This window comes from Lepisosteus oculatus, chromosome 28, assembly GCF_040954835.1.
Source record: "Lepisosteus oculatus isolate fLepOcu1 chromosome 28, fLepOcu1.hap2, whole genome shotgun sequence".
Lineage (NCBI taxonomy): Eukaryota > Metazoa > Chordata > Actinopteri > Semionotiformes > Lepisosteidae > Lepisosteus > Lepisosteus oculatus.
Window position 1 is genome coordinate 10,344,300 of NC_090723.1, and position 25,029 is coordinate 10,369,328.

The 25,029-nt window shown below is 48.0% G+C and overlaps 1 protein-coding gene across 3 annotated transcripts; it reads left to right on the top strand.

Moving 5' to 3' along the window:
* Positions 1-11,325: 11,325 nt before the first annotated feature.
* sp6 (Sp6 transcription factor) lies at positions 11,326-24,080 on the top strand. Of its 3 annotated transcripts, none has more exons than XM_015362384.2 (2): positions 11,326-11,402; positions 21,405-24,080. In XM_015362384.2, the coding sequence occupies exon 2, from the start codon at positions 21,697-21,699 to the stop codon at positions 22,567-22,569; it is 873 nt and encodes a 290-aa protein (XP_015217870.1). In that variant the 5' UTR covers positions 11,326-11,402; positions 21,405-21,696; the 3' UTR covers positions 22,570-24,080. The 3 variants fall into 3 exon arrangements, with proteins under 3 accessions (XP_015217870.1, XP_015217869.1, XP_015217871.1); XM_015362383.2 differs by lacking the exon at positions 11,326-11,402 and adding an exon at positions 14,167-14,430; XM_015362385.2 differs by lacking the exon at positions 11,326-11,402 and adding an exon at positions 15,121-15,303.
* Positions 24,081-25,029: the final 949 nt, after the last annotated feature.

A 25,029-nucleotide genomic window follows, 5' to 3' on the forward strand; every position in this document is an offset into this window, starting at 1 on the left:
AGTTTGACACAGAGGATTTAATTTTTTGTTTGCATCCCTGGCAACTCAATCAAAACCCCCCTTTCCCTGTCCAATTCTCTGACACTTCAAGCTATTTGTGAAAGTACAAGCTCTTCGTATGAAGTGTTTACCTTTCTGTTTTTTATTTCCTCATACTGCAGAGATCTTTTTCATCTCTGTGAAATTACATGCTGTGTGTGCGTCTGATCTGCAATGAGAGCAGTTTGGCGTTTGCTTTAACAAGCAATTCTGTGATAGCATTTACATAAATAAACCTGAAGCTGTGTTTATCTGTCAGCTATATATTTGGTGAGGAGTGGATTAATGCAATAACTAAAGGCTTGGACGTTTATTGCAATATAACTTGGGACAGAGGTGCTAAACATTTTTAAGGGAATAATCTTTAAAGCCTAATACATGTGAATTAAAAAGAAAAGAAAATGCAAGATATTGAAAAAGAATACTGTAAGCTGTTTTTTTAAATGTGTTTTGAGCTGAACGTTCTGTTTTGTTCTTCACCAGGAGCTTCAGTCAGACAGGGGCACACTCCTGCTCTGCTGGTTGACACTGGGAATGCTTTCAAAGATTCACAAGCCCACAGGTGTGAGAATAGCAGACTTATTAGTTACATTGCTGATTTGTTAGACTGAAGACTGAAGCAGAATTGTACTTCTCAACCTGGACAATCTGCAGCTGCTTGGAGTGCACTCTTCCAAGTGTGATAGAAGTGGGTCCTGTGAGCCACTGCAGGGTGGTACTAACAGGGACCCCAATCCTGACCCAGAAATTACAGGAATGTAGACAAACTGAGCTGAAGCTGACAACAAGTGCCGAGTTCATACAGCTCACACCCTGGGTCAGAGGTCAAAGTGGCAGATTGCTGAAGGGAAAAGGGCTGAGAATGTTGCGGGTTTCTCGCTGGCCGAAGAAGACAGTCAGGCCGACGCTCCGCCATGAGGGGGCGCTCTCTACACCAGCCACACGGCCCTCTGGGTCAGGAGAGGTCTGACCGGCCCCAGCTGCAAACAAGAGAGGGAAGCAACAGGAACAGTAGAAAACAGGAGCAAACCGAAAGCACGACGGAGGGGGGACAGAGGCCAGGAATGCAGCTCCAAACAGGCAGTTAGCGGCGCTGCTGGAGGGGGGGCGCTGGCGTCAGCGGAGGAGACGGTAATAACGGTGCCGGCCGAGGAGCCGCAGCAGTTTAACTATCAAAGCAGGGGGGCGGAGGCTGCAGAGGAAGTACCTTCCTAAAATACAGGTGTTGCTGCACAATCAAAGCTCTGCTCACAGGAACCAACAGGTTTGAAGTTAAAAAGAAAAGCAGAGAGGTTCTTGGCCTGGTGCAGCGAGGGGGGGCAGCTCTTTCTCACCTGTCTGTGAGGGGCTGCCCCCCCTCCTGACAGACTCTTACCTCTGCAAACAACTGGGGTTTCTGGAGACTCAGAAGGAATTTTATTTGACCTTTTAAATTGAATGTTTCTTGTCTATGTACCTGCTATTGCACTGCACACCAGGGCACAAGGCAGTGGGACCCGCACTTGTTCTCCTCCAGATGGCCTGTTCTCCTCCAGATGGCCTGTTCTCCACGTTTCACACCGTGAGCCCTGAGCGCTGACACAACTCTAGCTCCCTGGTGGAGTCACGCTCTGCATAAAGTCAGACTGGTGATGTCTGGACTAAATCCCACCCCCGTACTGCACCCTCCCACCAGGTTCTGGTTCTGTGACCTACTGCTCTGCGGATGTGGTCTGACATGTAGAATAATACACCCAGCTTGCAGGAGCCTGCCCACTGTCCTTTGCCAGTATAGCTCCAGCCCAGCCGAGCACAGACTGGAGGAGCTCTGACCACTGAGTCCTGCAGGCGAGCCCAGGATGCACGACACAGAGGGGCCCACCTCTTACTCCACTACTTTACCTTTGCACACGCCTCTCAGACAAGAAGGATCCGGTTGTGTTATCCCAAGAAGCTGGTGGTGTTGTGTAAGGGCTGTCGGACAAGAGCTGTCGTGGTGGACTGCGCTAGAGAGGCACGTGTCTTTCTCAATAGGAGCCATTTCTGTGTCCGAGTGTTGCAATGTCTCGCTACACAAACAGGCTGCAGGCAGGGCTGCAGGCTGCTGGCTGCATTCCTGCACTGATTTACTGTCTGTAGTGTCGCAGGTGTCGACATACACAAGACAGCCATAAATCCTCCAGCCCACATACTGCCTTGACAACTGAACATGAATTCCACACATTGCGCACTCTGGGCAGGACGTCCTTTTTGTCAGAGGCTGTTCCATGTGTTTCCGTGCAGGTGGTTTCAGGCCTGAGACTGAGGCACCTCTCATCGTCCACAGGCAGTCAGTCCTGCTGCAGAGCCAGCTCACCAAATCTGCTCTCAAAAAGGTTCACGAAGGCCCTCAGCTCAAGAAGGTGCAAGAAATACAGAATTGATTGCATTCTGCACTGCAGCTGTCTTCTGGTTCCTTAGCCCTTGTATCTGCTGGGCTGCTGTTTAACACAACACTTTGTGATCATTGCAGGTATGATGGAATTTCTAATAAACCACAGGAGTGGTGGCACTGTGGCTAAAGATCTGCACTTGTGGTTGGAAGATTGCAGGTTCAAATTCCATGGCTGGCAGAGGAATCGTACTTTTTTGGGCCCCTTAACCCCAACTGCTCTAGGGGTGCCATATAAATGGCTGACCCTGTGCTCTGACCCCAAGCTTCTCCCTTCCTGCCTGTGTGTCTCATGGAGAGCAAGCTGGGGTCTGTGAAAAGACAAATTCCTAATGCAAGAAATTGTATATGGACAATAAAGTGATCTTATCTTAAACCATTACACCTCAATAGAAAGGTCAAATTTTAAGGTTTGTCTGTAACACTAAATAACTGGAGAACAGTTCCACTTGGGTTAAACCATCCACTGTTCTATGAGTCTGATATCAACAGGGCGTGCTTAAGAGGCTTTCAGTACCACTGTGAATGCAAGAAAACGTTTTTCTGAGCAAAAAAAGCCTCCTGCATCATCACCATGTTGAACCGGCTTCTAATGCTCAGAAAAAAAGCGTTTACTCTTTATAACGACTGAATGTTAATTTGATGTGATAATTGTAAGCATATCAGTTGTAATTACAACAATTAGGTATGCCATTCACCTAGATTATTATTTGGTAGGGCTCATGTGTTTGTAAACAAGGAAATATTAATAGCAACACAGCAGCTTGCCCTGGAGGCTGGCAGCAGCAGTTAAAGAAACAGCGCACACATTACAGGGGGGCCAGTGAGGGAGTGAGGGAGACAGGGCTGGAGCAGGGGGCCTGGGGCCACAGGTACAGACCCACGGCAGCCCTGCGGGGGGAGAGGCAGGGTGTGGGCTGGGGTGGGGTCAGGCAAACCTCAGCACATGGGATACGGGATTAAAACAGAAATTAGGGAGAAGTTGAAAGGGCTGCCTCGAGACGGCTCGTCTGAGTGTCTGAACCACAGAGAACAGCCCCGTGCCACCTGGCACTGTTTGTGTTGCTCTCCTTCAAGAGGCAAAACCGAAAATTAAACGCTTTAATTGATGTGTTGTCTCCTGCCGATCCAGCTCCTGAGACGCGGGAGCCCCACTCTCGAGCGCAGTGGGTCCCAGCTCCCAGCTCCGGCGGCCTGTCTCCCGCTGCGTGTGCGGAGAAACAGACCGCTTCACCGGAGAGGCCTGGCTCCTCCGTGCCCACGTCCATCAGGGCAGGAGGGAGCAGCCGCAGACAAAACACACGGCACCCAGTCTCGAGTCAAGGCAGAATTCGACGCTAATCCTGCGTGAGTGTTCGAGAAGTCTATTTTAAGGAATAAGAAGGGGACCTAGCAAACGCCCTGCAGGGTGTTACAGGACGACTGCCGCAGGCTTCGTGATATTAAAATTGCCCCTGCGTGTCGTTTAAGAAGTACGCTGTTCAAGACATACAACTGGATTTCAGGAAGCAGCCATAGGAGACACAGGAGTCCTGACGCGACGATGAGACGTCCGGCTGTTTCCAGCAGCTCTGGTTCCGGATCGGACCGAGCTCCGGCCCCTTCCGCCCCCCGGTCCCACACACGCTCCACGCTCGGGTTCGACACCACTCCCAAAAACAAAGGCCTGACAATATTCGAACGTCGAACCTGCTGTCTAAGCAGATGAAATACATTTAAAGAATTTGTAAGCTCTCCTTGTAATTTATGTAAATGTACTGTAATTAAATATAATTTCAAGGTATGTTTAGGTATTTCAAACATTTATCTGTGAGGAAATATGACTGACTCATTAAGCGAACGATAAACATTGTTTAGTCTGTGTGTGTGGTCTCTCATCCTGGAGAGTGATATTTATTCAAATGTACGCACAGACACACATACACAAACATTTAGCTCTCTCCTTCTGTTTCTCAATTTGTGCAGATCTATATGAAGTCTGAGAAAAGAGTGTGAAGGAGTAAGAAACTGTTGTGCGGATTAGGATCATAGAACTTAGCTGTCTCTCTGTATTAAGAGCTGATGGTTCTTGACTGTCTGTCAGAACACATGGATTTAAGGAGGAAATGCAGCATATGTTAGCTGTTTAGAGAATACTCATGGTCTTAAACTACTAGTTCTAAAAATAAAAGAAAATGGCAATTATTTAATTAACAGCCGCACCTATCTTATCTCTCTCTCAGGTGATGTGAAGGTTCAGTCCCAGCAGGTTGCAACAGGAATGGTCTTTAAACACCTCAGTGATTGGGGATTAGAACAAGAGTCTGTTTAGGAAACCAGTACAACACTATAACGAAATACTGCAACACTATTCAGCTAAAGACAGAAAAGCAATGGCTGACACTACTAAAACACACCTCTGTGGCACTCCTCCCCCCACCAAACTGGGGCTCAGGGCTTGTGTCCTGTCCTGGCTGGAACACAGCCATATCTGCATGGAAACAGAGTGTCACAGACTCAGGGATCCACACCGACTTCCTCTCCCAGAATGCATCACGACTGATGCCCAAGTGACCTCTGACATCACTCAGGACAAGCTCTGGAACCATGATGACAACCCATTTTGTTTTTCTGTTAATCTTTATTTGTCTTGGATTGTCACATGAGAGTCAAAATTACTCTTTCAAGAGACACCTGTAAAGAAAACAGTACAAATCAAATATTAATTAGACATGAGAAATTACCAACACTACGACCAATAGCAGATGTGTTGGCGGCATTAAAGCTTATTCAAAGCAAATAAAAGTCTGTTAATAAAAAGGTTGGAATACTTTTAAAATAACAGCAAACAATAATAGTTCATACAGAGAAGTATGACAGATTCACGAGCAGGTCTTTGTTGTCGATATGTTGAAGTTAATTCAATTTGAGGTTTGTCATCCCATTGGAGAAATGTGTTTTACAGAACAGTCCAACACAACAATTAGGCCAGTAAAATCATATTAAAAGGAGAACTAGAGTGAAATAAATGGGACTGAATGAGGAAGAGCAAGATAATATCATTGTGGAAAAATGGAAAAACCATTCATTTTGAAAACATAAAAAAACGTCAAAACATATTTATTTGGTTCCTTTCTAAAGTGGTTAAGCAATCATTTTCAACATTATAGTACAGTAGACTCACCCTGTGGTCTGTGTGGGTCCTAATGCCCCAGAATAGTGATGGGGACACTGTACTGTAAAAAGGCGCCGTCCTTCAGATGAGACATAAAACCAAGGTCCTGACTCTCCGTGGTCATTAAAAATCCCAGGGTGTTTCTCAAAAAGAGTAGGGGTGTTAACCCGGTGTTCTGGACAAATTCCTCTGGCCTTTACCAAACATGGCCTCCAAATAATCCCCCTCTCTGAACTGGCTTCATCACTCTGCTCTCCTTCCCACTGAGAGCTGGTGTGTGGGGAGCGTTCTGGCACATCATCCGGGTGGGGCTGCACACAGGTGCTGGTGGAGGGGATCCCCATGACCTGTACAGCACTTTGAGTGGAGTGTCCAGGAAAGTGCTCTATAAGTGTAGGATCATGATACCCTCAAATACTGCTTTTTGTTTTTTAAATTAATGCATTTTAAATAGGTCTATACTGAATTTAGGGAACTGCAGCTTCACTAAAACAACATCCCAAAATTAGATAAATCAATTTTATCTACTATTTAAATATTGATTTATTGTTTCACATCAGACAGAAACCCCAGGCAGATTTGCCAACAGCTCTTATGTTACAGTTAACATTTAGGCAAGAAAACAGGTAGAACTCAGTGCTAATGAGACAATGAGCGCACATGCACAGCAAAATTAGTCAGGCCAAATACAGGCTTGCTGTTCCCCACCACTGAAACATCCTGCACACGAACAACTCCATCACTGCAGCTGTGTGTGTGTGTTTCTACGAGCTTGTGTTTCTGTCTGTCAGTATCTCCCAGTGTCTGTTTGTGCTCATGTGTGTGTTACAATGTGTCACTCTCAGTGTCTGTCTGTGTGTCTTCTCCACAGCTGTACCATGATATATCTGGCCAACCTCAGGATCAACTGTGAAACAAGAACGGAAGGACAAACATGGACGTTAAGTACAGTTATGGCTGAGAACAGGAGGCACTTCTGTACTCAAAGGGTTGTGGGTCTCTGGGACAAACTATGCCATCCAGCTGTTTTCTTCAGAAAAGATAAGATTTTCTGGTTAATAAGCTACCAAGCACTCTCATTCTTAACCTCCCTTACCTTGTTGTCTTCTCTTTCTCTTCTTCATTAGGCTGCCAGCTTTAACTCCATCATTGCTCTGTCTATCATCCTTAATTATTACTGAAAAAGAATCATCTTTAAATTAAACAGCAGTAATATTCAGATCACTTTATTGGCCCTATACAATTTCTCGTATTAGGAATTTGTCTTTTCACAGACCCCAGCTTGCTCTCCATGAGACACACAGACAGGGGGAGAAGCTTGGGGTCAGAGCACAGGGTCAGCCATTTATACAGCGCCCCTGGAGCAGTTGGGGTTAAGGGCCTTGTTCAGGGGCCAAACGGAGTAGGATTCCTCTGCTGGCCGCAGGATACAAACTGGCAACCTTCCAGCCACAGGCGCAGATCCTGAGCCACAGAGCCACCACTTTCATAGTGCTCTCTGGGTTTTTCTGTCTGGTGTGACAAAATCCTGCGGAGAAGCAGGAGAAATTGCAGCTCACTCTGGTTTGGATCTGCACACCTCTGTGACTACAGACCCCAGGAGCTCAAGAACCATCAATGGGAAATCTAAAAGCAAGACTCAGTGACAGAAATAGCAGTAATATTTTCTTTCAAGGTATGATTGACAAATGATAACCTTCGTGTCAGGTAACAAATTAAACAATAACATTAAAATGAAAACTTGGCACTCCCAACTACCCAGAAACCTTTTATTAGTACTACTTATAGCCAGCAATTGAGAGAGAGACAGAAGAGAGAGAGCAGGAAAGGAGATAGATGGGAGACAAAGAGTAGAATATTAGCAAGAGAGAGAAATAAAAGTCTCCTTCTCTCCTGAGGGCAGAACCCCTCCTTTCCTGTCAGATATCAATTAGATTTATAGTTTTGGCTCCAGCCTGTCTTAATTGCCTGTCTATATGTTTTATATCTAAGATGTTGGGATTCGCGTGAAGGGATTTTCACAGAGATGCGACTGGAGAGCTTCAGCACTATTACTGGCTCTGTGCAGCCCCACTCCCTCAGCTGTGTGACCCCGCAGTGAAACAGCTTCAGACACATACAGCCGTATGCACACCATACACACCACCCAGGACAGGCGTGTCATTACATTCAAGACATTAGCTCATTGTGTCTTCCCAGTTAAAAACTTTGAAGTATTTTCTATTTTTATTAACACTAATAATAATGTAACGCAACGGGGGCTCAGGCGGGCGCCCTTGCCGTATCTGGTCGGCCCAAAGTATAGGTGGCTCGAACCCGGGACTTCCGCGTCTCTCTGCAGCGACCTAGCCCCGTGAGCTAAAGAGAGATCTCTCCACAGCCCAGTAGCTGTGGTCCTGCTATCACAGGGAAGGGCGGTGACGTCACCCGCTCTGGTACGCCGGCTCTTACACACACTGCTTGTCGGCCGTAAGCGTTACACTCTCCCCCGCTTAAATCGCCGTCCCCGGCGAAGGGCTATCCCGCCCCGCTTCTGACACCAATGTAACGCAACGGGGGCTCAGGCGGGCGCCCTTGCCGCATCTGGTCGGCCCAAAGTATAGGTGGCTCGAACCCGGGACTTCCGCGTCTCTCTGCAGCGGCCTAGCCCCGTGAGCTAAAGAGAGATCTCTCCACAGCCCAGTAGCTGTGGTCCTGCTATCACAGGGAAGGGCGGTGACGTCACCCGCTCTGGTACGCCGGCTCTTACACACACTGCTTGTCGGCCGTAAGCGTTACAATAATAACAGCTATCCATCCATTTTCTAACCTCTCTATCAAGCACATGGTCATGGGGGAGTCAGTGCTCAGATCTCAGCAGCATGCGATTTGTATGAAATTATGAGTGATGCTAGCAGGAATAATAAAATCCTAGAAATAATGGACAAGAGCACATTACATGTCAGGTTGAACATAACATGATAATATTAATAAAAATAGCAAATATTTGATGTTGTTTGCTATTCATTCCTACATTTCTCTTAAGACTATACTGTAGATAATACTAAAACTTGAAAGGACAATATCTTCAATTGGGAGTTGACCTATACTGTCCAAAGTAGAGGGAAAGGCTGGACATGGTATGACTGTAAAAAGACTGTAAAGTAGTAGCAGACCAGACCTCTTCCTTATTTTTCTGTTCTAAGGTAGTTGTATATAAGTAGTCATAAGGCATGATGTAGCAGATCTGGCTTACGTCTGTTTAGAAAGAGCATCGTGTGTTTGTAGGCGAGGGGTGAAGAGAAACACCAACAGAGAGAGCTACTGAAATGAAGAGACAGAGAGCAGGGCTGGTGTGCTCTAGGAAGAGCCCTGAGGGGCTCTGTATTTCCACAGCCATTGGAGCAGATCTGCTGGAACACATCAGGATGTGTCCAGCTGTCAGTGCTGATGGCCGAACTGGAGAGTTTCCTGCACTGTTCTGGTAGGGGGTGTATAAAAGGTATCTTTTGGTATCCAATAAGAGAACCGATATTTTTCAGGTATAAATATAAGAGTTGTGGACCAGCTGCATTGTAGCTATGTGCTTGTCTTTGAGTACAATGTGGTTTTGACTTTTCAGAAATTCAGGGGAGAAATAATGGAAACCGCAAGGAGAGAGGGAACAGATCTGGAAAGGCTAATCTGGACGCTGACACCTTAATCATCTTCAGCAGCCCTGACAAGCGCAGTGATGTGTCTAATATATGCATACCTGTGTTCTCCACAATCACATGTTCACTCCTACAGCACACTTATGTCATCAGAGAAAAATTCACACTTCCCCACGTTATTCACCTGTGATGATTTATATATTCAGGTTTATGTCTTTCTCTTTTCGTGTTTCTAGCCTAATCTGATCTTGTAAGCTACAAGACCTGCCACCTTGAAATATTACTCCTGGCTCTCCCAGGCCCTGGGAGGGTTGTGTGCAGCAGAAGACATTACTCAGTTTGCTTCGGCAGCCCTGCTGCCCCCAGCCTGAGCCGTTTCAGCTAACTGAAGACGTCTGAGCTGCCCACACACAAAGCTCACACCCCCTCCTTTCTCAGCGCACACCCACAACACCTGGCTTCCCACAGTGCCTCGCTCCACCAGGACCTTCGCAGGCTCTGTCCCAGTCAGCAGGACAGGGCTGACTTAAAACCACTCTCCGTACCTTGGCAAAACAATGCTAAAGCAGGACTTGGCCCTCTCTGGATTGGGGTGTACACATCTCATACAACTATACAACCCATCTTTTGGGTTAACAAATAATGTGTTTCCCCATCACCAGTTCTGACCAGTACAGTTGGAACAGCTTACTCTTGCTATTACACAAGGTCTGACCCAATGAACAGAGCGCCTCTACAATCAGTAGACATTTTCCCACAGAGCTGTGTCACCAATATGAACCTCAAAGGAGCTCATAACACAAGACCAGGATTCCATACTCATTCATTCCAGAAACTTCAGTGTTGTTTTCAGTGAACCAGTCACAAAATGGTTACAGTACATCAAGTTGGGGTATCCCACCTTTTTTTCAAGAAGGGAGGAACAAATTGCTAATTGCACAGAATCAAACTGGAACTTCTAAACTCCTTGCAGTAACTTCTAAATTAGCATCCTAGGCAGACGAGACTCGTGTCAGCTTCATCTTTTAGTTCTCTCATTAGGGAAGAAGCTTGCGAGGCTGCATGAGTGCTGTCAGCCAGGCGAGGAGCTCCCAAAGGAGCCCACAGTCCTGTGGCATGATGGGCACAACATCTCTGCCCCCTCCAGCCCCAGGCCTGAGCCCCAGGGACCTGTGCTCTGTGGGAGCCCCACTCCCCCACTCCTGAGACGCCCAGCAAGCCCACGTGTTAGAGCAGACAGGGCTCTGCGGAGGGCTTCTGACTGGCTGGGCTGACAAGCTCATTAACAAGAAGAGATTTTTTTAAGCATCGTGTTGGATTCTGGATTGCTAACTGCTTATTTATGAGTAAAGTGATATCACTTAGCTGGAGTACAGAGAGCTACAGAGAGAGGAAAAAAAGAGGAATTTCGTGTTTAGTGCACTGACATAAACCTACAGTATTTATAACCACAACTGAGCTATCGCTGGTGTGCTGATTTGTGGGCTCAGAGCGTCTCATACTGTGCCAGCTGTGAAACCCAATCTAACTCTGCCACTCTGATCGCTGGAAAAAACCTTCATGAAACTCTTCAGCTAGGCTGTCTGAGGAGCCCAGAGACAAATCCCTGATGAAATAAATATTCAACTTCTTGTTCATTTTTAATTTTTGGTTTCGAATGCATTTCAAGTTATTGAAGCAGCAAGGAGAATCTGTGTGTCCCTGTGGTCCTCTTCACCCCGAGAGTGCATCTGTATTTCTGAGCGTCAGAGAGTGCAAAGTGTCCAGACAGGAACACTGGCCAAACCCCAGTCCCAAACCTTTGGGCCTTGAGCACTTGTAGCTGATGCAAACAGTGTGGTCAGTTGTTCTAAAACGGCGCTTCATTTAAAGGGCTGTGGGAGTTTGGATCAAGCGGTGAAAGAGCGGAACCGCCTCCTCGCTCACTGCCAGACCCTTGCAGCATTTCCACGAGACACGCGGGGACCCGAATTCTCGCGCGTGAGAAAAGCTGGCAGAGAGTCCACGTGGTGTTCATAGAGTTCGGGGATAAAAGAGGAGAGTGAAGGGGCGGGGGAGCAACAGGTCAGTCCTTCCGGGTACTTGAGGGGGTTGGTTACCGCGGTCGTGTGCTTTCTGGTTATGAAGACGGAGACGGACATCAGTCCACGGAGCGGCGAAGTGATCTGTAAATCTGTTTTAGCTTACGTCCAAACCGTATTATCTCTCTTCTGCAACTGTTTTAAAGTCAGCTTGTCTCACTACTAGCTAAGTTAAAGCCGAGACCCTGGTGAGATTCTCGGACAAAATGCGTAAACCAAGCGAGCTGAAGGCAGGTGGCCGCCTTGTTTCTAAACTCTATTCCCCTGCTGGGTGATGCCTGACCCAATGCACTGTGTACCGAGAGGCATTGGTTCCGATACTTATACCTTTCCTTAAAATACTCTCATAAGTGTTCACTGGTACACTAGAACAGCCCAGTTGTGTTCACTTCTGAGGTTATGGGCCACGTTTGACGTGTTTATGGGAGCAGAGAGTAGCAGTGGCGTCCGTGCTTTCAGTCGGCTCCGGAGTCTCGTCGCTCTGGCCTCTATAACTGTCTTTCCGATAGGATGACTATGAAAATGTTATCAAGGCTGCGGGATGAACTATCCTGCAGCACAAATATCGTCCGAAAGGCTGATGGTTCGTCACTGAGCACTTGCGCTTATCTACGATCTTGCAACTCACAACTGGCAGCCCACTGGAGCTCAGCAGGTGTGAGCCTGGCCAGTACCTGGATGGGAGACTCCTGGGAAAACTGAGGTTGCTGCTGGAAGAGGTGTTAGTGGGGCCAGCAGGGGGCGCTCACCCTGCGGTCCATGTGGGTCCTAATGCCCCAGTATAGTGACGGCGGCACTATACTGTAAACGGGCACCGTCCTTCGGATGAGATGTAAAACCGAGGTCCTGTCTCTCTGTGGTCATTAAAATTCCAGGGCGTTTCTCGAAAAGAATAGGGGTGTAACCCCGGCTTCCTCGTCAAATTTCCCATTAGCCCTTACCAATCATGGCCTTCTAATAATCCCCATCTATGAATTGGCTTCATCACTCTGCTCTCCTCCCCACTGAGAGCTGGTGTGTGGGGAGCGTTCTGGTGCACTATGGCTGCCGTCGCATCATCCAGGTGGGGCTGCACACTGGTGGTAGTGGAGGGGATCCCCATTACCTCTAAAGCGCTTTGAGTGGAGTGTCCAGAAAAGCGCTATATAAGTGTAAGCAATTATTAATTATTACGATCTGTTGAAACACATGACTTAACAAGGGACACCTGTCCATTCTACTGCACTAAAAAGTCTCAAACCTGCTTTCACTGCCCCTACCGAAACCGCGCCGGCGGATCTGAAGAAGCTCTCCATCGCTGAAGAGCCCAGACCCCGCCTTGTCCTCCGAGCGATATGCCCGACTGTGGCGTAAGCCGCTGTGTGCGGATGCGTTAACATGCGTGATGTTCAGCCTAGTTCTGCTGATTCGGTTCTTTCCCGGTTCGATCAGATTCCAGTGCGCTCTCACTGCTTTCAGGCGAGCAGAGAGGGGGTCACCTGCAGTCCAAACCCCAGATATGGGTTTCTGGAGAAAGGTCAGAGCTGATATCCCTGGTGGTCCGCTATACTGAGTCACTACTGGACTCCTAAGACCTGAAACGGTCAGATGTATTGGTTTTAGGGTATAAACGTATTTGCGATCTTAGCACCATAAAGCTAAATTAATACTCCTCGCCAAGTTTGTATTCTCTGGATTTTAAGATTTTTTTAAAGCATTAAATCTGGTTTGTAAAGCCAGACATGTCTCTGAGTTTGCAGACTTCCCACGGCTCGTAGCAAGCGGTAGCTCCGGTGCTGTAGGAGAGAGCAGAGGGTTTCAGTACTATCGCCTGCAGCTGTACGTGAGATTATGGTGTGCTGTATAATACTTTAAATCCTGCGATATTCCTCTCATTGTGGTGCAGGTTGTGGACACCCACAGCGAGACAACAGGCTCCCACATTAAACTCTCGTGCCGGAGAAGCGAGTGCTGGTGGGGACTAGCTCGCGGGCAGACCGGCCTCTGCTGCGGGCGCTTCGGGGACACGGGTGGCCTGTGCGGCTTTTTCTCCACTCGCGATAGTGTTCTTGAGCGCTTAAAGACGGTCATATACAGCAGCAACGATCTTCATTCTCCACGGTTAATGGTTTTAAAATCTAACCTGGCTGCAAGTGTTCTGTAAATTGTTGTATATTCGTTAATAAACACCCCATAACAAACACCAGCCTTTTCTGGCAACTGTAGAAAAATTTAGTTACAATCGTAGTTAATTGCATTTTGTTACAAATTTGTTCCGAGATGGTAGTAACTGGGGTTCGATTTCCGAAGCTCTGTAAGTGTGGGGTAGGTTTAGAAAGGCCCATATAAATACTGGGTAGCGACATCCCATGCATTTTATGGTTCCTATGTAATATTCGTTTTGGGAAAAGTTTTAATCTGCTGTTCCTAAAGATTTTGGTTAGACACGAAAATGTGTCTCAAGCACTCCCTCTGCCTAATCCATCCCTTCACAAAGGTGCGATTCGCGAGGCTGGGCGGCAGGGTTGTCGGCTCTATTCTTGCCTTGGTTAAGGATAAATCGATTTCAATATCATCTTTAAAATAATGAATTGCTGGGGGAAAACACTTCAGTATATAACAGCACGCCGAAGGTCTTATAAGGCGTTATGAGAGAGGGTATTGGAGAAAACGGTGGTCAGAGAGTCATTAAAACTTCACATTTCTACCAGCCCCCGACGTCACGTCTGAGCGGCGGCAGTAATCTGGTAAACGGAAATATAGAGCTCGTTTTCTCCGTGAAATCCCCGGGCCGGATTTTTTTGCGGGCGCTATCGCACCTTAAAAAGGGTTAAATGTCTACAGAAGGGTGGGGCCACAGGAGAGGAAAAAGGTAGAGAGAGAGGTAATGTAGGCAGTCGCAGCGCAGTGACTGTTGAACTGAAGTCTCACCTGGGACGGTGCTGCCCGGGCCTGACTGTGGGACCGCTGGGGCAGACAGGGACCAACCCCTTCAGAGCACCTTGACCTGACCTCCACACGGCACGGCCTCCCAGCTCGTTCCTCGGCGCCTTTCCCCGCGACTGGCTTCGGTTTTTAAAAAGAAACGGATTCCTTCTCTCCGGACAGCCGGGCTCGATCGACAGATGGTAGCAGGTAAAGTGATTGTTTTTTTGTTCTTTAGAAATAATAAGGGTATATATCAGGTTAAGCCTTTTTAGATTTTAAAGCACGTTAACAGAGGAAGAGGGTAACATCATAAACATGAAATGGCTAAATAGCTTTTTATGTAAGTTACAAAATTTTTCATACCTGCTCATCGTTGCTTAATACTAATTTCGTGTCGGATAATATATTTTTCAGTTAAAACTAATGTTCTTAGTAGAACCCAAGCGAGGAGTTTAAGGTTCTTTCTGAAGTGATGAGTTTGTCAGGTGAATTCAGAGGCGCCTTTCCGCCGCCCGCCAGTGAGTTCAGCGCTGCTGTGGAACTCGTCTCGGAGTCCAGACAGAATTTAACACCAGCTTCACAACTGCTTAACAATTACAGATGGAAAATCACTTCAAGATCTCGCACAGATAGATGTACCTCACTGCGCGTTTTATTTTAGAAGTACCAGCTTTGAGTATTAAGATATAGAAAAGGTCTATTCTGTTATGATTTCATTTGTATTAAATCATTATGTTGATGGATCGACTAATGATGCGGCCGTTTGAGACGCAAATATGTGAAAAGTTTCACCTGGGAATGAGAGGAGACGGAGCCGAGTCGGGACCGGCTGAGGGAGAGCTGGGGCGCGCGTCTCGGCGTGTGAACGCGCTGCTTGGCCGCTGCTTTCCCAGCGAAAATAACGTTTAACGGCACCAATTACCGAATTAATGCTTGGTGACGCAGCCTGCCTGCGCGTGTATCCGTTTATTGCTCCAGTAAAAGCGAAGAGCCCGCGCATCCTGAAGATGCAGGTTTCAGAACCAGCGATCCCTTTCGAGCTGACAGCGAAGGCGGGACCGCAGGTCGCCGGTGTCCCGGGTGAGATACCGAGCTGCTGCGCGGTCTCAGGTCTCGGGTTTGTTTCAAAAATAGAAATCATTTAAACGATGCAAGATATCGAAAAGAACAGTTTCGTTTTAAATCCCCCATAAATAACGTCTAATTAATCGAATACCTTGATCTGCCTATTACAGAAGAACGCTGTTGAAGGAAAAGGATTTTTAATCTTTTTGAACAGCGCGATTCCTTACAACATAAATTCTCCTCGTCGCCGAGGGAGGAGAGAATTTACTCTTCCATAATTATTACAACTCTTGTCCCTTGAGGTATGATTTATGCGCGAGGGTTTAACACAATAAGCTCTTTATTAGGGCTCGGTGTGGAAACCCGACAAGATTTTATTTCGCTTCCTATTCACGGTATTCGACGCAAATGTACTCCTCAGTTATTTAAACGGGACAAATGAGTATTTTCGTGATAATTCTTTATCCTCTTTGTATGAAGTTTAACTGCGAAGAGAGCGCAGAAATCTGATTTATATTACGCGATTAGGAGCAAAGCAACTTTATTCAAACAATCGCTAAAAAAACGGAGAACTGAATAGTACTAACTCTTTATTGTTATTTTAAACTCTTTCCTGCTTCCCACTGAATTTAACACGCCTGTTCTGTCACTGTACGGATTACTCAGATTACCTGGGCCCGGCTCTGCCAGGGCGTACTCAGGGGCTCCGACAGCTGGAGTTTAGCGTGTCCAGCCACACGGCCGCACGGCGCTCAGACCGCAGGACCCCGAGTGGGAGTGGGGTCCCCTGCACTGGCACTGTGCCCGAATAGGGTCAGATCCCCTGCGGTTCCACCTTATTGGTGACTTTCATACACATCAGTTTCATCAGGCTCCGCACTGGCAGTAGAAACTGGGGGACACAAAGCAAGCATTAGGAACAGATCTATGAATTGTTACCAAAAAGCGTATAATAGAAACGCATAGGTCTGACGAGAAGTGCGTTTCTTTAAGACATACACGAGAGGGTTAACATCAATAAGCCCAAGGCTCAAGTTTATGTATTGTGTATTTTGCTTCTGGCAAATCTTTGGAGAGAGCTTGTTGCACCCTAGTGCAAAGACTGCATTTTCCAGAATGAAGTCACTGCAGTTTAGGTCTCCATCTACACCACGTGAAGGTCTTTCCGCAGAAATTCGCTTGAGTAGTTTTAACTGCTGAGTTCAGGGCTCAAAGGAGGTCACTCCGTCTTTGAGTGTCAGGAGTTGACAGTTGTATACATGTGAATTTTCCTATTCATTGAGTCCCTACCAGTGCAATGTAAGGCCAGTGTTGTGTTGACTCATATGTAATGTTCTGCAGACTGGCGAAGGCTGGGCAAACTCTGAAGGCTCGCGGGTGTACTGAGGGCAAATTTCGACACGCTCAGCTGTCCTGGACTGAGAGACTTACGATGCGTCTGAGATTTACAACATAACTGCATTCGCGTGGTGCAAGCAGTAGCACAGACCCCGAGAAACGCTAAAGTTTTCTGTGGCAGAGCACAGAAAAAACAGTGTAAAGTGTGATCAAGCTTAATCATGGTAACTGCAAGAGCTGTGGCAAATATACCGGCAGTGGAAATAGTCAACATGGTAAATTCAGTGCAATACTTGATGCCGCCGTGTCTTCTGGGTATCTGCACCCCTGTGTGAGCCTGTATGGGTAGCCCGGTTTTGGAAGACGTTTCTTTCTAAGGCTAGAATCGCCGCGGAGAAGTGCCTGACCACCCAGCTGCCCACACGGTGACCTCTTCCGTGAGTGCCGGGCTTCAGCATCCACCAGACACTGCCTGTTGAAGCTGAAACGCACAAGGTGTGTCCGGGGAACTTCCGCCGCCAGAATGGAGGTCAAGAGGACCCCCTCCTCCACGGCCTGAATTTTCAGAGACGGTGCCTCCCATCTGTCTGTGTGGAATTCACACTTAATTCGCAAAGCTGTTTGTCCCCGGCTGACACGAGCTTTCTCTCGCCGAGATTGTGAAACGTGTTCGCGCTGGGAGAATCCAGCTGGCTTCTGTTCACGGATCGTTATCTGAAGCTCTGAGGCGACGCAGAGCTCTTGACCAGAACTGACGGGAAGGAAAGCAAGATCAATGCACAGTTGATATTTTGGCCTGGGAAGATTTGAGTTTTTTGGTCACAGGAAAGAGTGCTGAGATGTTTTGCTCCAGAATTGAAAAGCAATGAATTTCATCCTGTTCCTGGAAGAATCTCTTGCCCATTCTCACAGAATTACACTTCACTACCAGTTTATGATACATCTGCAAATGTCCAGCACCCACCGCCTGGACTCTCTATGATAGCCTGTGCTTGCTGGCTGCCCTCAGGCTATTGTTCCAGGTGTTTTTGTGGAATTCTACTGTCTGTTTTGTCAATGGCAGTTTTTTGTGAATGGTATCTATGACCCCCTGCATTTCCCAGATGCTCTGTGAGACACCGGTTGGGTTGCCTGGTGGAGAGTCTGAGCTGCACTCTGCAGTAATTATAGAGGAGAAGAGCTGCCCCAGGCTTCTGCAATAAATCAGCCTGACCGTTCACTTCACAGCCCTTATTAAAGGGTTTCTTGTCTCCCAACAGTAACAAACAGACCCTCCTCTGCAGTGGTTTGCCTTCTGAATGTGAAGTTCTTACAGGATTGACTTCCTGAAAAAAAGAAATGAGGTTTTAATGTTCTGGGATTTTTGTTTCCTTTTCAGGAAACAAAACATTTAAATGAAATGTTAAATGTGAAATCAGGAAAGATTTAAATGCAGAGTTGCAAAACCATTGTAAGAAATGGGTTTTGGGTCACGCAGGCTTATTTAAGCCCTGGTGTTGAATTTACAGTTCAGAAAGACAAAGCTGAACTGCTGCCTCTGATCTGCAGTAGCACGTCTGTTTAAACACCTTGATATACCAGCCCTGTGCAGCAGCAGGCAGGCTGTATACAGAGTGGAGAGATTCTATAGATGCACAGAGAAGAGAAATTGACAGGCTGGTTGTAGTACTTGGTACTGGTGGATTTTTGCATGAGGTGGTAAATGGCTTTCACATTTCACACATTTCTACAGTGCTAATGCTGATGCTGCCGAGCTTCGCTGTGGTTAAAAGAGCCCCTCTCATCACTGGCTTTACTGTGCTGCAGCTCTGGCCTCTTGTCACAGCCATCGATCCAAAACCCAGCGAGAATTCTCTCTGAAAGCTCACTGGAGCAGAAGCTCAAAGTTTCTGAGTTACTTGGTGCCCTGACGCGGTGGGTGTTGGCTACAGTTAAAAAAGCTCAAGAATGTAAACTTATAATGTTCCAACAGACATAAAATCCTTAAGCAGTCCCTGGGCTTTACAGTTTTACAGCTGCTCATGGCAGTGCAGTCGAGGCCAGCCTTGCTGACCAGATTATTATTGATTATGGAAGCATAGTAATGCTAGTAAATCCTCTGAAATGCCCGCAAGACATGCAGGTGATGCAAAATATTGTGTGGAAAAAGGCATTGTTTAATGGAGGAGAAAAAAGCAGTCGAAGAAGTGTAGTCTGACTAGTCTGTGGCTGAGGTTCCCCTGCTCACTGCTTGACTGCGCTGTACTGTAATCGCGCTGTTTGCCCAGGGCAGCAGTTCCTCAGGGCTGGGGGTTTGTGCTGTTTTTTGGCACGTTTCTCAGTTTGTTCCATCAATTCAGAATAGGTGGCAATTGGAAATATTCTCCTAACCAAAGGAACCAGCTGTTGCAGTTAAGTCTGTGTCATAATAACATAATGAATATCTTTCTAACTTATGAGTGTCTGCTGTTTTATGTCCAGGCAAGAGCTCTTGGCAGTTATGAGGGCAAGAGAGCGCTGTGTGTCTTGCCAGACAAGACCAGGAGGCATGGCTGGAGCTCCGGGATGCATTGAAACCAGCAGTTCGGTCGCATGCTTCTTTACTAAAAGATTTCTGAAACCAAAACTGCACTTTTTTTTCCCCCTCTTTGAACATATTCCCCCTGAACTGAGTTATCTGTGACCTGGCTTCTCACTGGTGTAGTATGGTACATGTGCATGTAAACATCTCAGTTCTATTCTATTTCAATTGCACAATAAGTATTGTACTGTATCAAAGATTTAGCTGCGCTTTGCTAACTGGACTCTGTTAATGCTACAGTGAAGGCTGTACTTGCCACCAATGTGACTATTTTCTGCAATAGGTCAAGACAGGGATGACCAATGGCCACAAGGCAACTGTAGGGAAATTAAATGTATGTACAAGGAGTAGGAAAACTGTCAATAACCTAAAATTACCAGGAATACACCAGGCAAGTCTGTCCTATGGTATGGTTCAGCAGAACCCTCACAGCTCACTGGTTGTGCTGCTTGTTTCCTCTCGCACAGTGCTTAATGATCTGAGGGTGTTCTCTGCTCAGATTAACTGTCTATTGTACACTTTTCCTTTTGAGAAATGTTAATTCTCCTAAATCCTTCTGGCTGTTCCCCAGGGCCACACTGACTCTAAGCAGCGCCCTCTCTCCCACACTCCCTCTCTCCAGACTCCACGCTTCCTCTCCTGGGAGTTCAGCTGTTTACAGGGCTTAGGAGCCTGATTAACTTGGAGGGGCTGTTTGGGTTCACACACAGCAGGTGGCTGCGATGCGCACATCTCTGAATCCCTTTGTCTCCCTGCGGTTCAGTGTGCAGTCTGGACTCCAGCTCGAGTGCGGGGCTCCACGATATTACCGTGCTCTCCGATGTTGACTCATTTCTACATTAATGCCTAAGTGCCCTCTGTGATTCGATGCTGGTGTTTCTGATCACATTCTTCCTTGGTCTGATTTGCTGTCGTGTGACCTCTCCTCTGCCCCAAAAGGCTCAGACCTGTCGGGGACGGGCAGAGCAGCAGTGCAGAGTGTGTCCACAGCCTCTCAGCAAAATGCTGCACTGGACAGACCAAGTTGAGTGATTGCTGAAAACCCAAAGGCTTTCACAGTGCCTTTGCCATTAAGGTGAAGTACCAGTTTGTATTTCTCTAAGCAGAAAGCACCCAGACGAATTTGAGGGGTCCTGCTATGGGCACTGGTGCTGTTCCAGCCCTGCCTCTCCCTGCTGCAGCACTGTCCTGGCAGGGAGTTCGGGGATGAGCGCCATGGCTGTCTGCCAATCCCAGCGTGTGTCGCAGAGAGACAGAGGAACGGAGAGAGAAGAGCTGCAGGGAAACTGTGTTGTAAATTGCTGGCCAACCTGTGATTCATAAAACAGGTTCTGCTGTCTGCCAGTCTTCACCTCCAACCACAAAGACATACAAATAGACTCTGGCCTGCAGCCATACCTCCCTGCATTCCCCTCTCCGCACAGCCCACGGCCTGCGGCTGAGCGCTGTCAGCAGGCTGGCTCGCTCTCTCGGAAAGAGCTGCATCTAAGCTGCTCTTTGCACTCGGCTCGTAAACCTGTTTTCCCTTCTGTCCTGCCTCTCTTTAATAAGCTCCATGGGAAGTACCTGGCACCGGCTCTCCCTGGGCTTCCGTTCCTACATGCCGTTACTGAGCAGCGATGCTCCCGCTGTCAGGAGTGAGGGTGCAGCGTGAGAATCCCGACGATCTCCCTGGAGACAGGGGGAAGGAGGGGGGCAAGCTCGAGAGACACGCCTCTGCTTTATTTATTTGTCTTTTTTACTTTTTTGGGCAAAACAAGCATTATGCCTCCATTGACTTGAAAACTTCAGAAGCAAGTGTATCTGTACCTTAATCTTCCCTTATTTTGAATTTACAGCGCACTGAAATTTAATGCTTTTCGTGTGGTTCTGCTTTACACTTAATTCCAACTACCTTTGCCCTCTTGTGGCTCTCCTATGGATTTTAGTTCCCTTGGCTTAGTACTGTACCAAGATATGATAACAGCATAATTAGGAGCTGGAGTGATGGCAGATTCCATTAGTTCAGACCGTATGTGTATACAATGGAAATTTTACTTGGGAACGATTAAAGTTTTGGTTTAAAACGGCACTTGCACAGTGCGCAAGAGGCCAGGTGCCATTTTTTCCTGTAACTCGGCACCATTGTTGGCAGAAACAGTTCCAGGGAGAGCTGATGCCTGGGCAGCATGAACAGCCTGACTGAGACTGATATAATTTCCACCCCCTGTGTTTGCAGGCCAGCTGCTGTGTGGACAGGAGTGCTGCACGGAGATGCACTGTACATCGCGCCATCCCTGAGCTGCGCCACGCTGCCCCCAGCCTCGGTCTCTGGCTGTGACCTCCAGGGTGACCTCACTGGGCAGCTGCTCCCACCTGCTCTGCTGTGCTTGCCTGTGTCTCTGGCCAGCGGGAGCGATGTTCTGATCCACACGCTCCTGTCCAGGGGAAACGGAATTGGTCTTCGCTCGCTGTGCCTTTACCCGCTGGGTGCCTGGTCGCAGCTGTACTGATCTCTGTCGAGGAAGCCCATGGCGCACCCCTACGAGCCCTGGTTCCGGCCAGCGCCCCCCAGTGGAAGTGCCGAGGACATGAGTGTGCCCTCCTGGTGGGACCTCCACGCCGGGGCGGGGAGCTGGATGGACCTGCAGGGGGCACCGGGGGGGCTACAGGGCGCAGGGCAAGGGGGAGCTATGGGATTGCAGACCCTGGGACCCTACACTTCAGACCCCCAGCTATGTGGCCCTCCCCCCTCCCACCTGGGCCCTCCGTCCCCGCACCTCTTCTCTCAGGACGGCTTCAAGCCGATGGAGACGGCCGGGCAGGAGCAGCAGCAGCACCCCTTGGACGAGCCCATGGAGAGCAGCAGCCGCCCCAAGTCGCAGCGGCGCTCGGCCCCCCGCGGCTCCGGCCAGGCTGTGTGCCGCTGCCCCAACTGCGTGGACGCGGAGCGGCTGGGGCCCTGCGGCGACGGCAGCAAGAAGAAGCACCTGCACAACTGCCACATCCCGGGCTGCGGCAAGGCCTACGCCAAGACCTCGCACCTGAAGGCGCACCTGCGCTGGCACAGCGGGGACCGGCCCTTCGTCTGCAACTGGCTCTTCTGCGGGAAGCGCTTCACGCGCTCCGACGAGCTGCAGCGCCACCTGCAGACGCACACCGGCACCAAGAAGTTCACCTGCAGCATCTGCAACCGCGTCTTCATGCGGAACGACCACCTGGCCAAGCACATGCGCACCCACGAGCCCCCCCGCGAGGAGGAGGAGGCGGGGGCGGCCGTGGGGAAGTGCTACGAGCCGCCGCCGCCCTCCAGCGCGGCTGCCGCTGGCGCCGGCGAAGCCCCCCTCAAACCCAAGAGGGAACCGGAGTCCAGCTGCCCCGGGGGAAGCGGCCAGCCCAACTGAGGGCGCAGCCGGGTCCCGGGTCCCGGCTCCGGGCTGGATACACAGTGCGACGGGGCGCGGAGCTCGGCACTGCGAGCAGGGAGAGCCAGCGAGGGCTGCTGTGCTAGTCTAGTCAAAGCCAAGGCCTAGTCAACTCTTATCAATGTTCAATGTCGGTAGTTGTGACGCAAAGAGCACCTGATCTTCAGAGTCCTGGATAGTCGTAGGCAGAGAGCTGCACAGGGCCTAGCGGCTGACCCTCTGGCTGCTGACGTGTAGGGGGCGCTGTTAGGTCACGAGACAAGCTGGTGCTGTAGGTTAGAGTATCAGCTCGTATTCGCAAGGAAAGCTTTAGGATGCCCCTCTACGACAAGACAGGCTAGAGGAAAGGTATTCTGTAGTTTGTATGATTTCTAATAAGGCACTTATTCTTGTTTGATTTTCAAGTCTGTTTAAGATCTTCACTAAGTCTCGGCTCCTGGTTGGCTGCTGGCTGCTCTGCTGTATCAGCCTGCGGACATGAAGTCGCCCCTGTGGGAGAAGCCGTGAGGCATGGACACTGGAAGTGAAAGCAGTACTGTGTACTGCACGTACAAGCGCACTGATATTTTGGGTCTTAAACCACTGTTGAAGTACATCAGCTTCTGCCTTTCTTGGAACGGATTCGGAGTGGTCCAGAGAACGAAGCCCCACACCTCGGTGGGGTGATCTGGCGCACTGAGCACTGATGCCCAAAGGAGGCCGCTGTGGTCGTTATTTTAAAATATTGATCTGGACCAGAAATTCTCTAACGCTACAGGGTCCTCCTTCTCTCTCACACACGAACCATGCAAGGTGCCGGGGGTTGTTTTTTTATCTCTAATATTTCCAAAGCCCCTGTGAATACTGAAGCCATACGAATCGCAGACGCCAGAGAACTGAGCACGGCCTGTGCTACAACAGTCACTTCGCTGTTCCTGACAGTACAATGGAGCTGCTGTCTTTATTTGCCATTCAGGAGGGAGCTGGTGTTTGTGTGAGAGGTGAACATCACTAATGAATGAAATTAAGTTTAAGTACTGTATGACATATTTAAAACTTTGTGCTTTCTTAAGATGGAGAAAATAAAATATTATGAGATTTAAAAAAAGATGCTGTATGTTAATTTATGATGTTTGGCATATTTAAATCCCAGTGTACACAGCAGCTGTGTTTACTGGTTTGGCAATTTCTCTGTTTTCTGTCCTTTGTTTTGATTTGAATTCTAAGGGGGAGGGGGTTAATTAAGAATAATTCCCCTCTGTTTTCTCCGATTCCCTCCTTCTCATCGCCGCACTGCCACGCTCCGCCAGCAGGGGGCGATGAGTAATCACCAGTTTTACCGTGTGGCTTCTACATCTGTTAGTCGGTTTTGATAGTTTTTTTTTAAGTTTTAAATTGAGATTAAATTTAGAGAATAACTGAATAAAAGTGGTAGAAAATCAAGTAGGTTGTTAGTGTAACACTGTGAACTTTGTGTAATGAGATTAAAAACTTTTTTGTAGTTACAGTTATTTGTGTGTTGGGTTTTTTTCTGAACGCTGAGCTGGAGAAGTGTATTCAAAGCAAACTGACAAGGGTAGAACATTGTTCACCCAGCATTCACAAATATGCCCAGACACAGCCAGGGCCACACTCATTCTTGAGAGGATCAAGGTTCCTGATGAGAGCTGGCCATTTGACCATCTGATCCCGTTGGGTAGTTACATACCGATCCAAGGATCTCTTCTGTCTTTCTTGACAGAAGCCTGGGAATTGTCTTTGACAACATTTCTGGGTAGTTTGCTCCACTCTTCCACAACCATTTATGTAAAGAAGTACCTCATTTTGTCCATTTTAAATGCACTTCTGCATTTGTCATTGTTTAGGTCTCCATGTTTATCCTGAAGTCCACTGGGTTGACTTTCACAGTGCCTTTAAAAAAAACAATTCTTCTAGCAGAGTGGATATCTACAGGGATTCTTTCTTTAAAACACACTCCATCTGTAATCTGGAAATGAGCACTACACCTTCCACCACAGAGAGGCTAGACACGGTGCAACCAGTTAATTTGAGGCTAGAGGTCTGCACTTGAGCTCCAAGCCAAGAACATCCCAACTCTTGAACGAAGTGGAAACTGTTGTTTCCTTGTTGCGCCTGTCCTGCTGCTGTTGTCTCTTTCTAAACCTGTTTAAAAACAGGTCTGCGAAGATCATCAATGATGGTCATCAGACAGTGAGTAAGCTCACGTTATGCTATTCTGTAACAAATATCAAACCTATATTCTCACAATCTGGCACACGCACTGAGCCAGACATTGTTTAGAGCTCAGACACCTAATGTTATCAAATTAGACTAGGTCAGGCCAGAAGACAGATTTAGCACATATGAAAAGTGCGGAATTCGACACGGACTTCCTAATGGGTTATAGACGGCAGTGCCCTGCTGCTGCCCCAGGCCAAGCGCATGGAGAGCCCAGTCTCG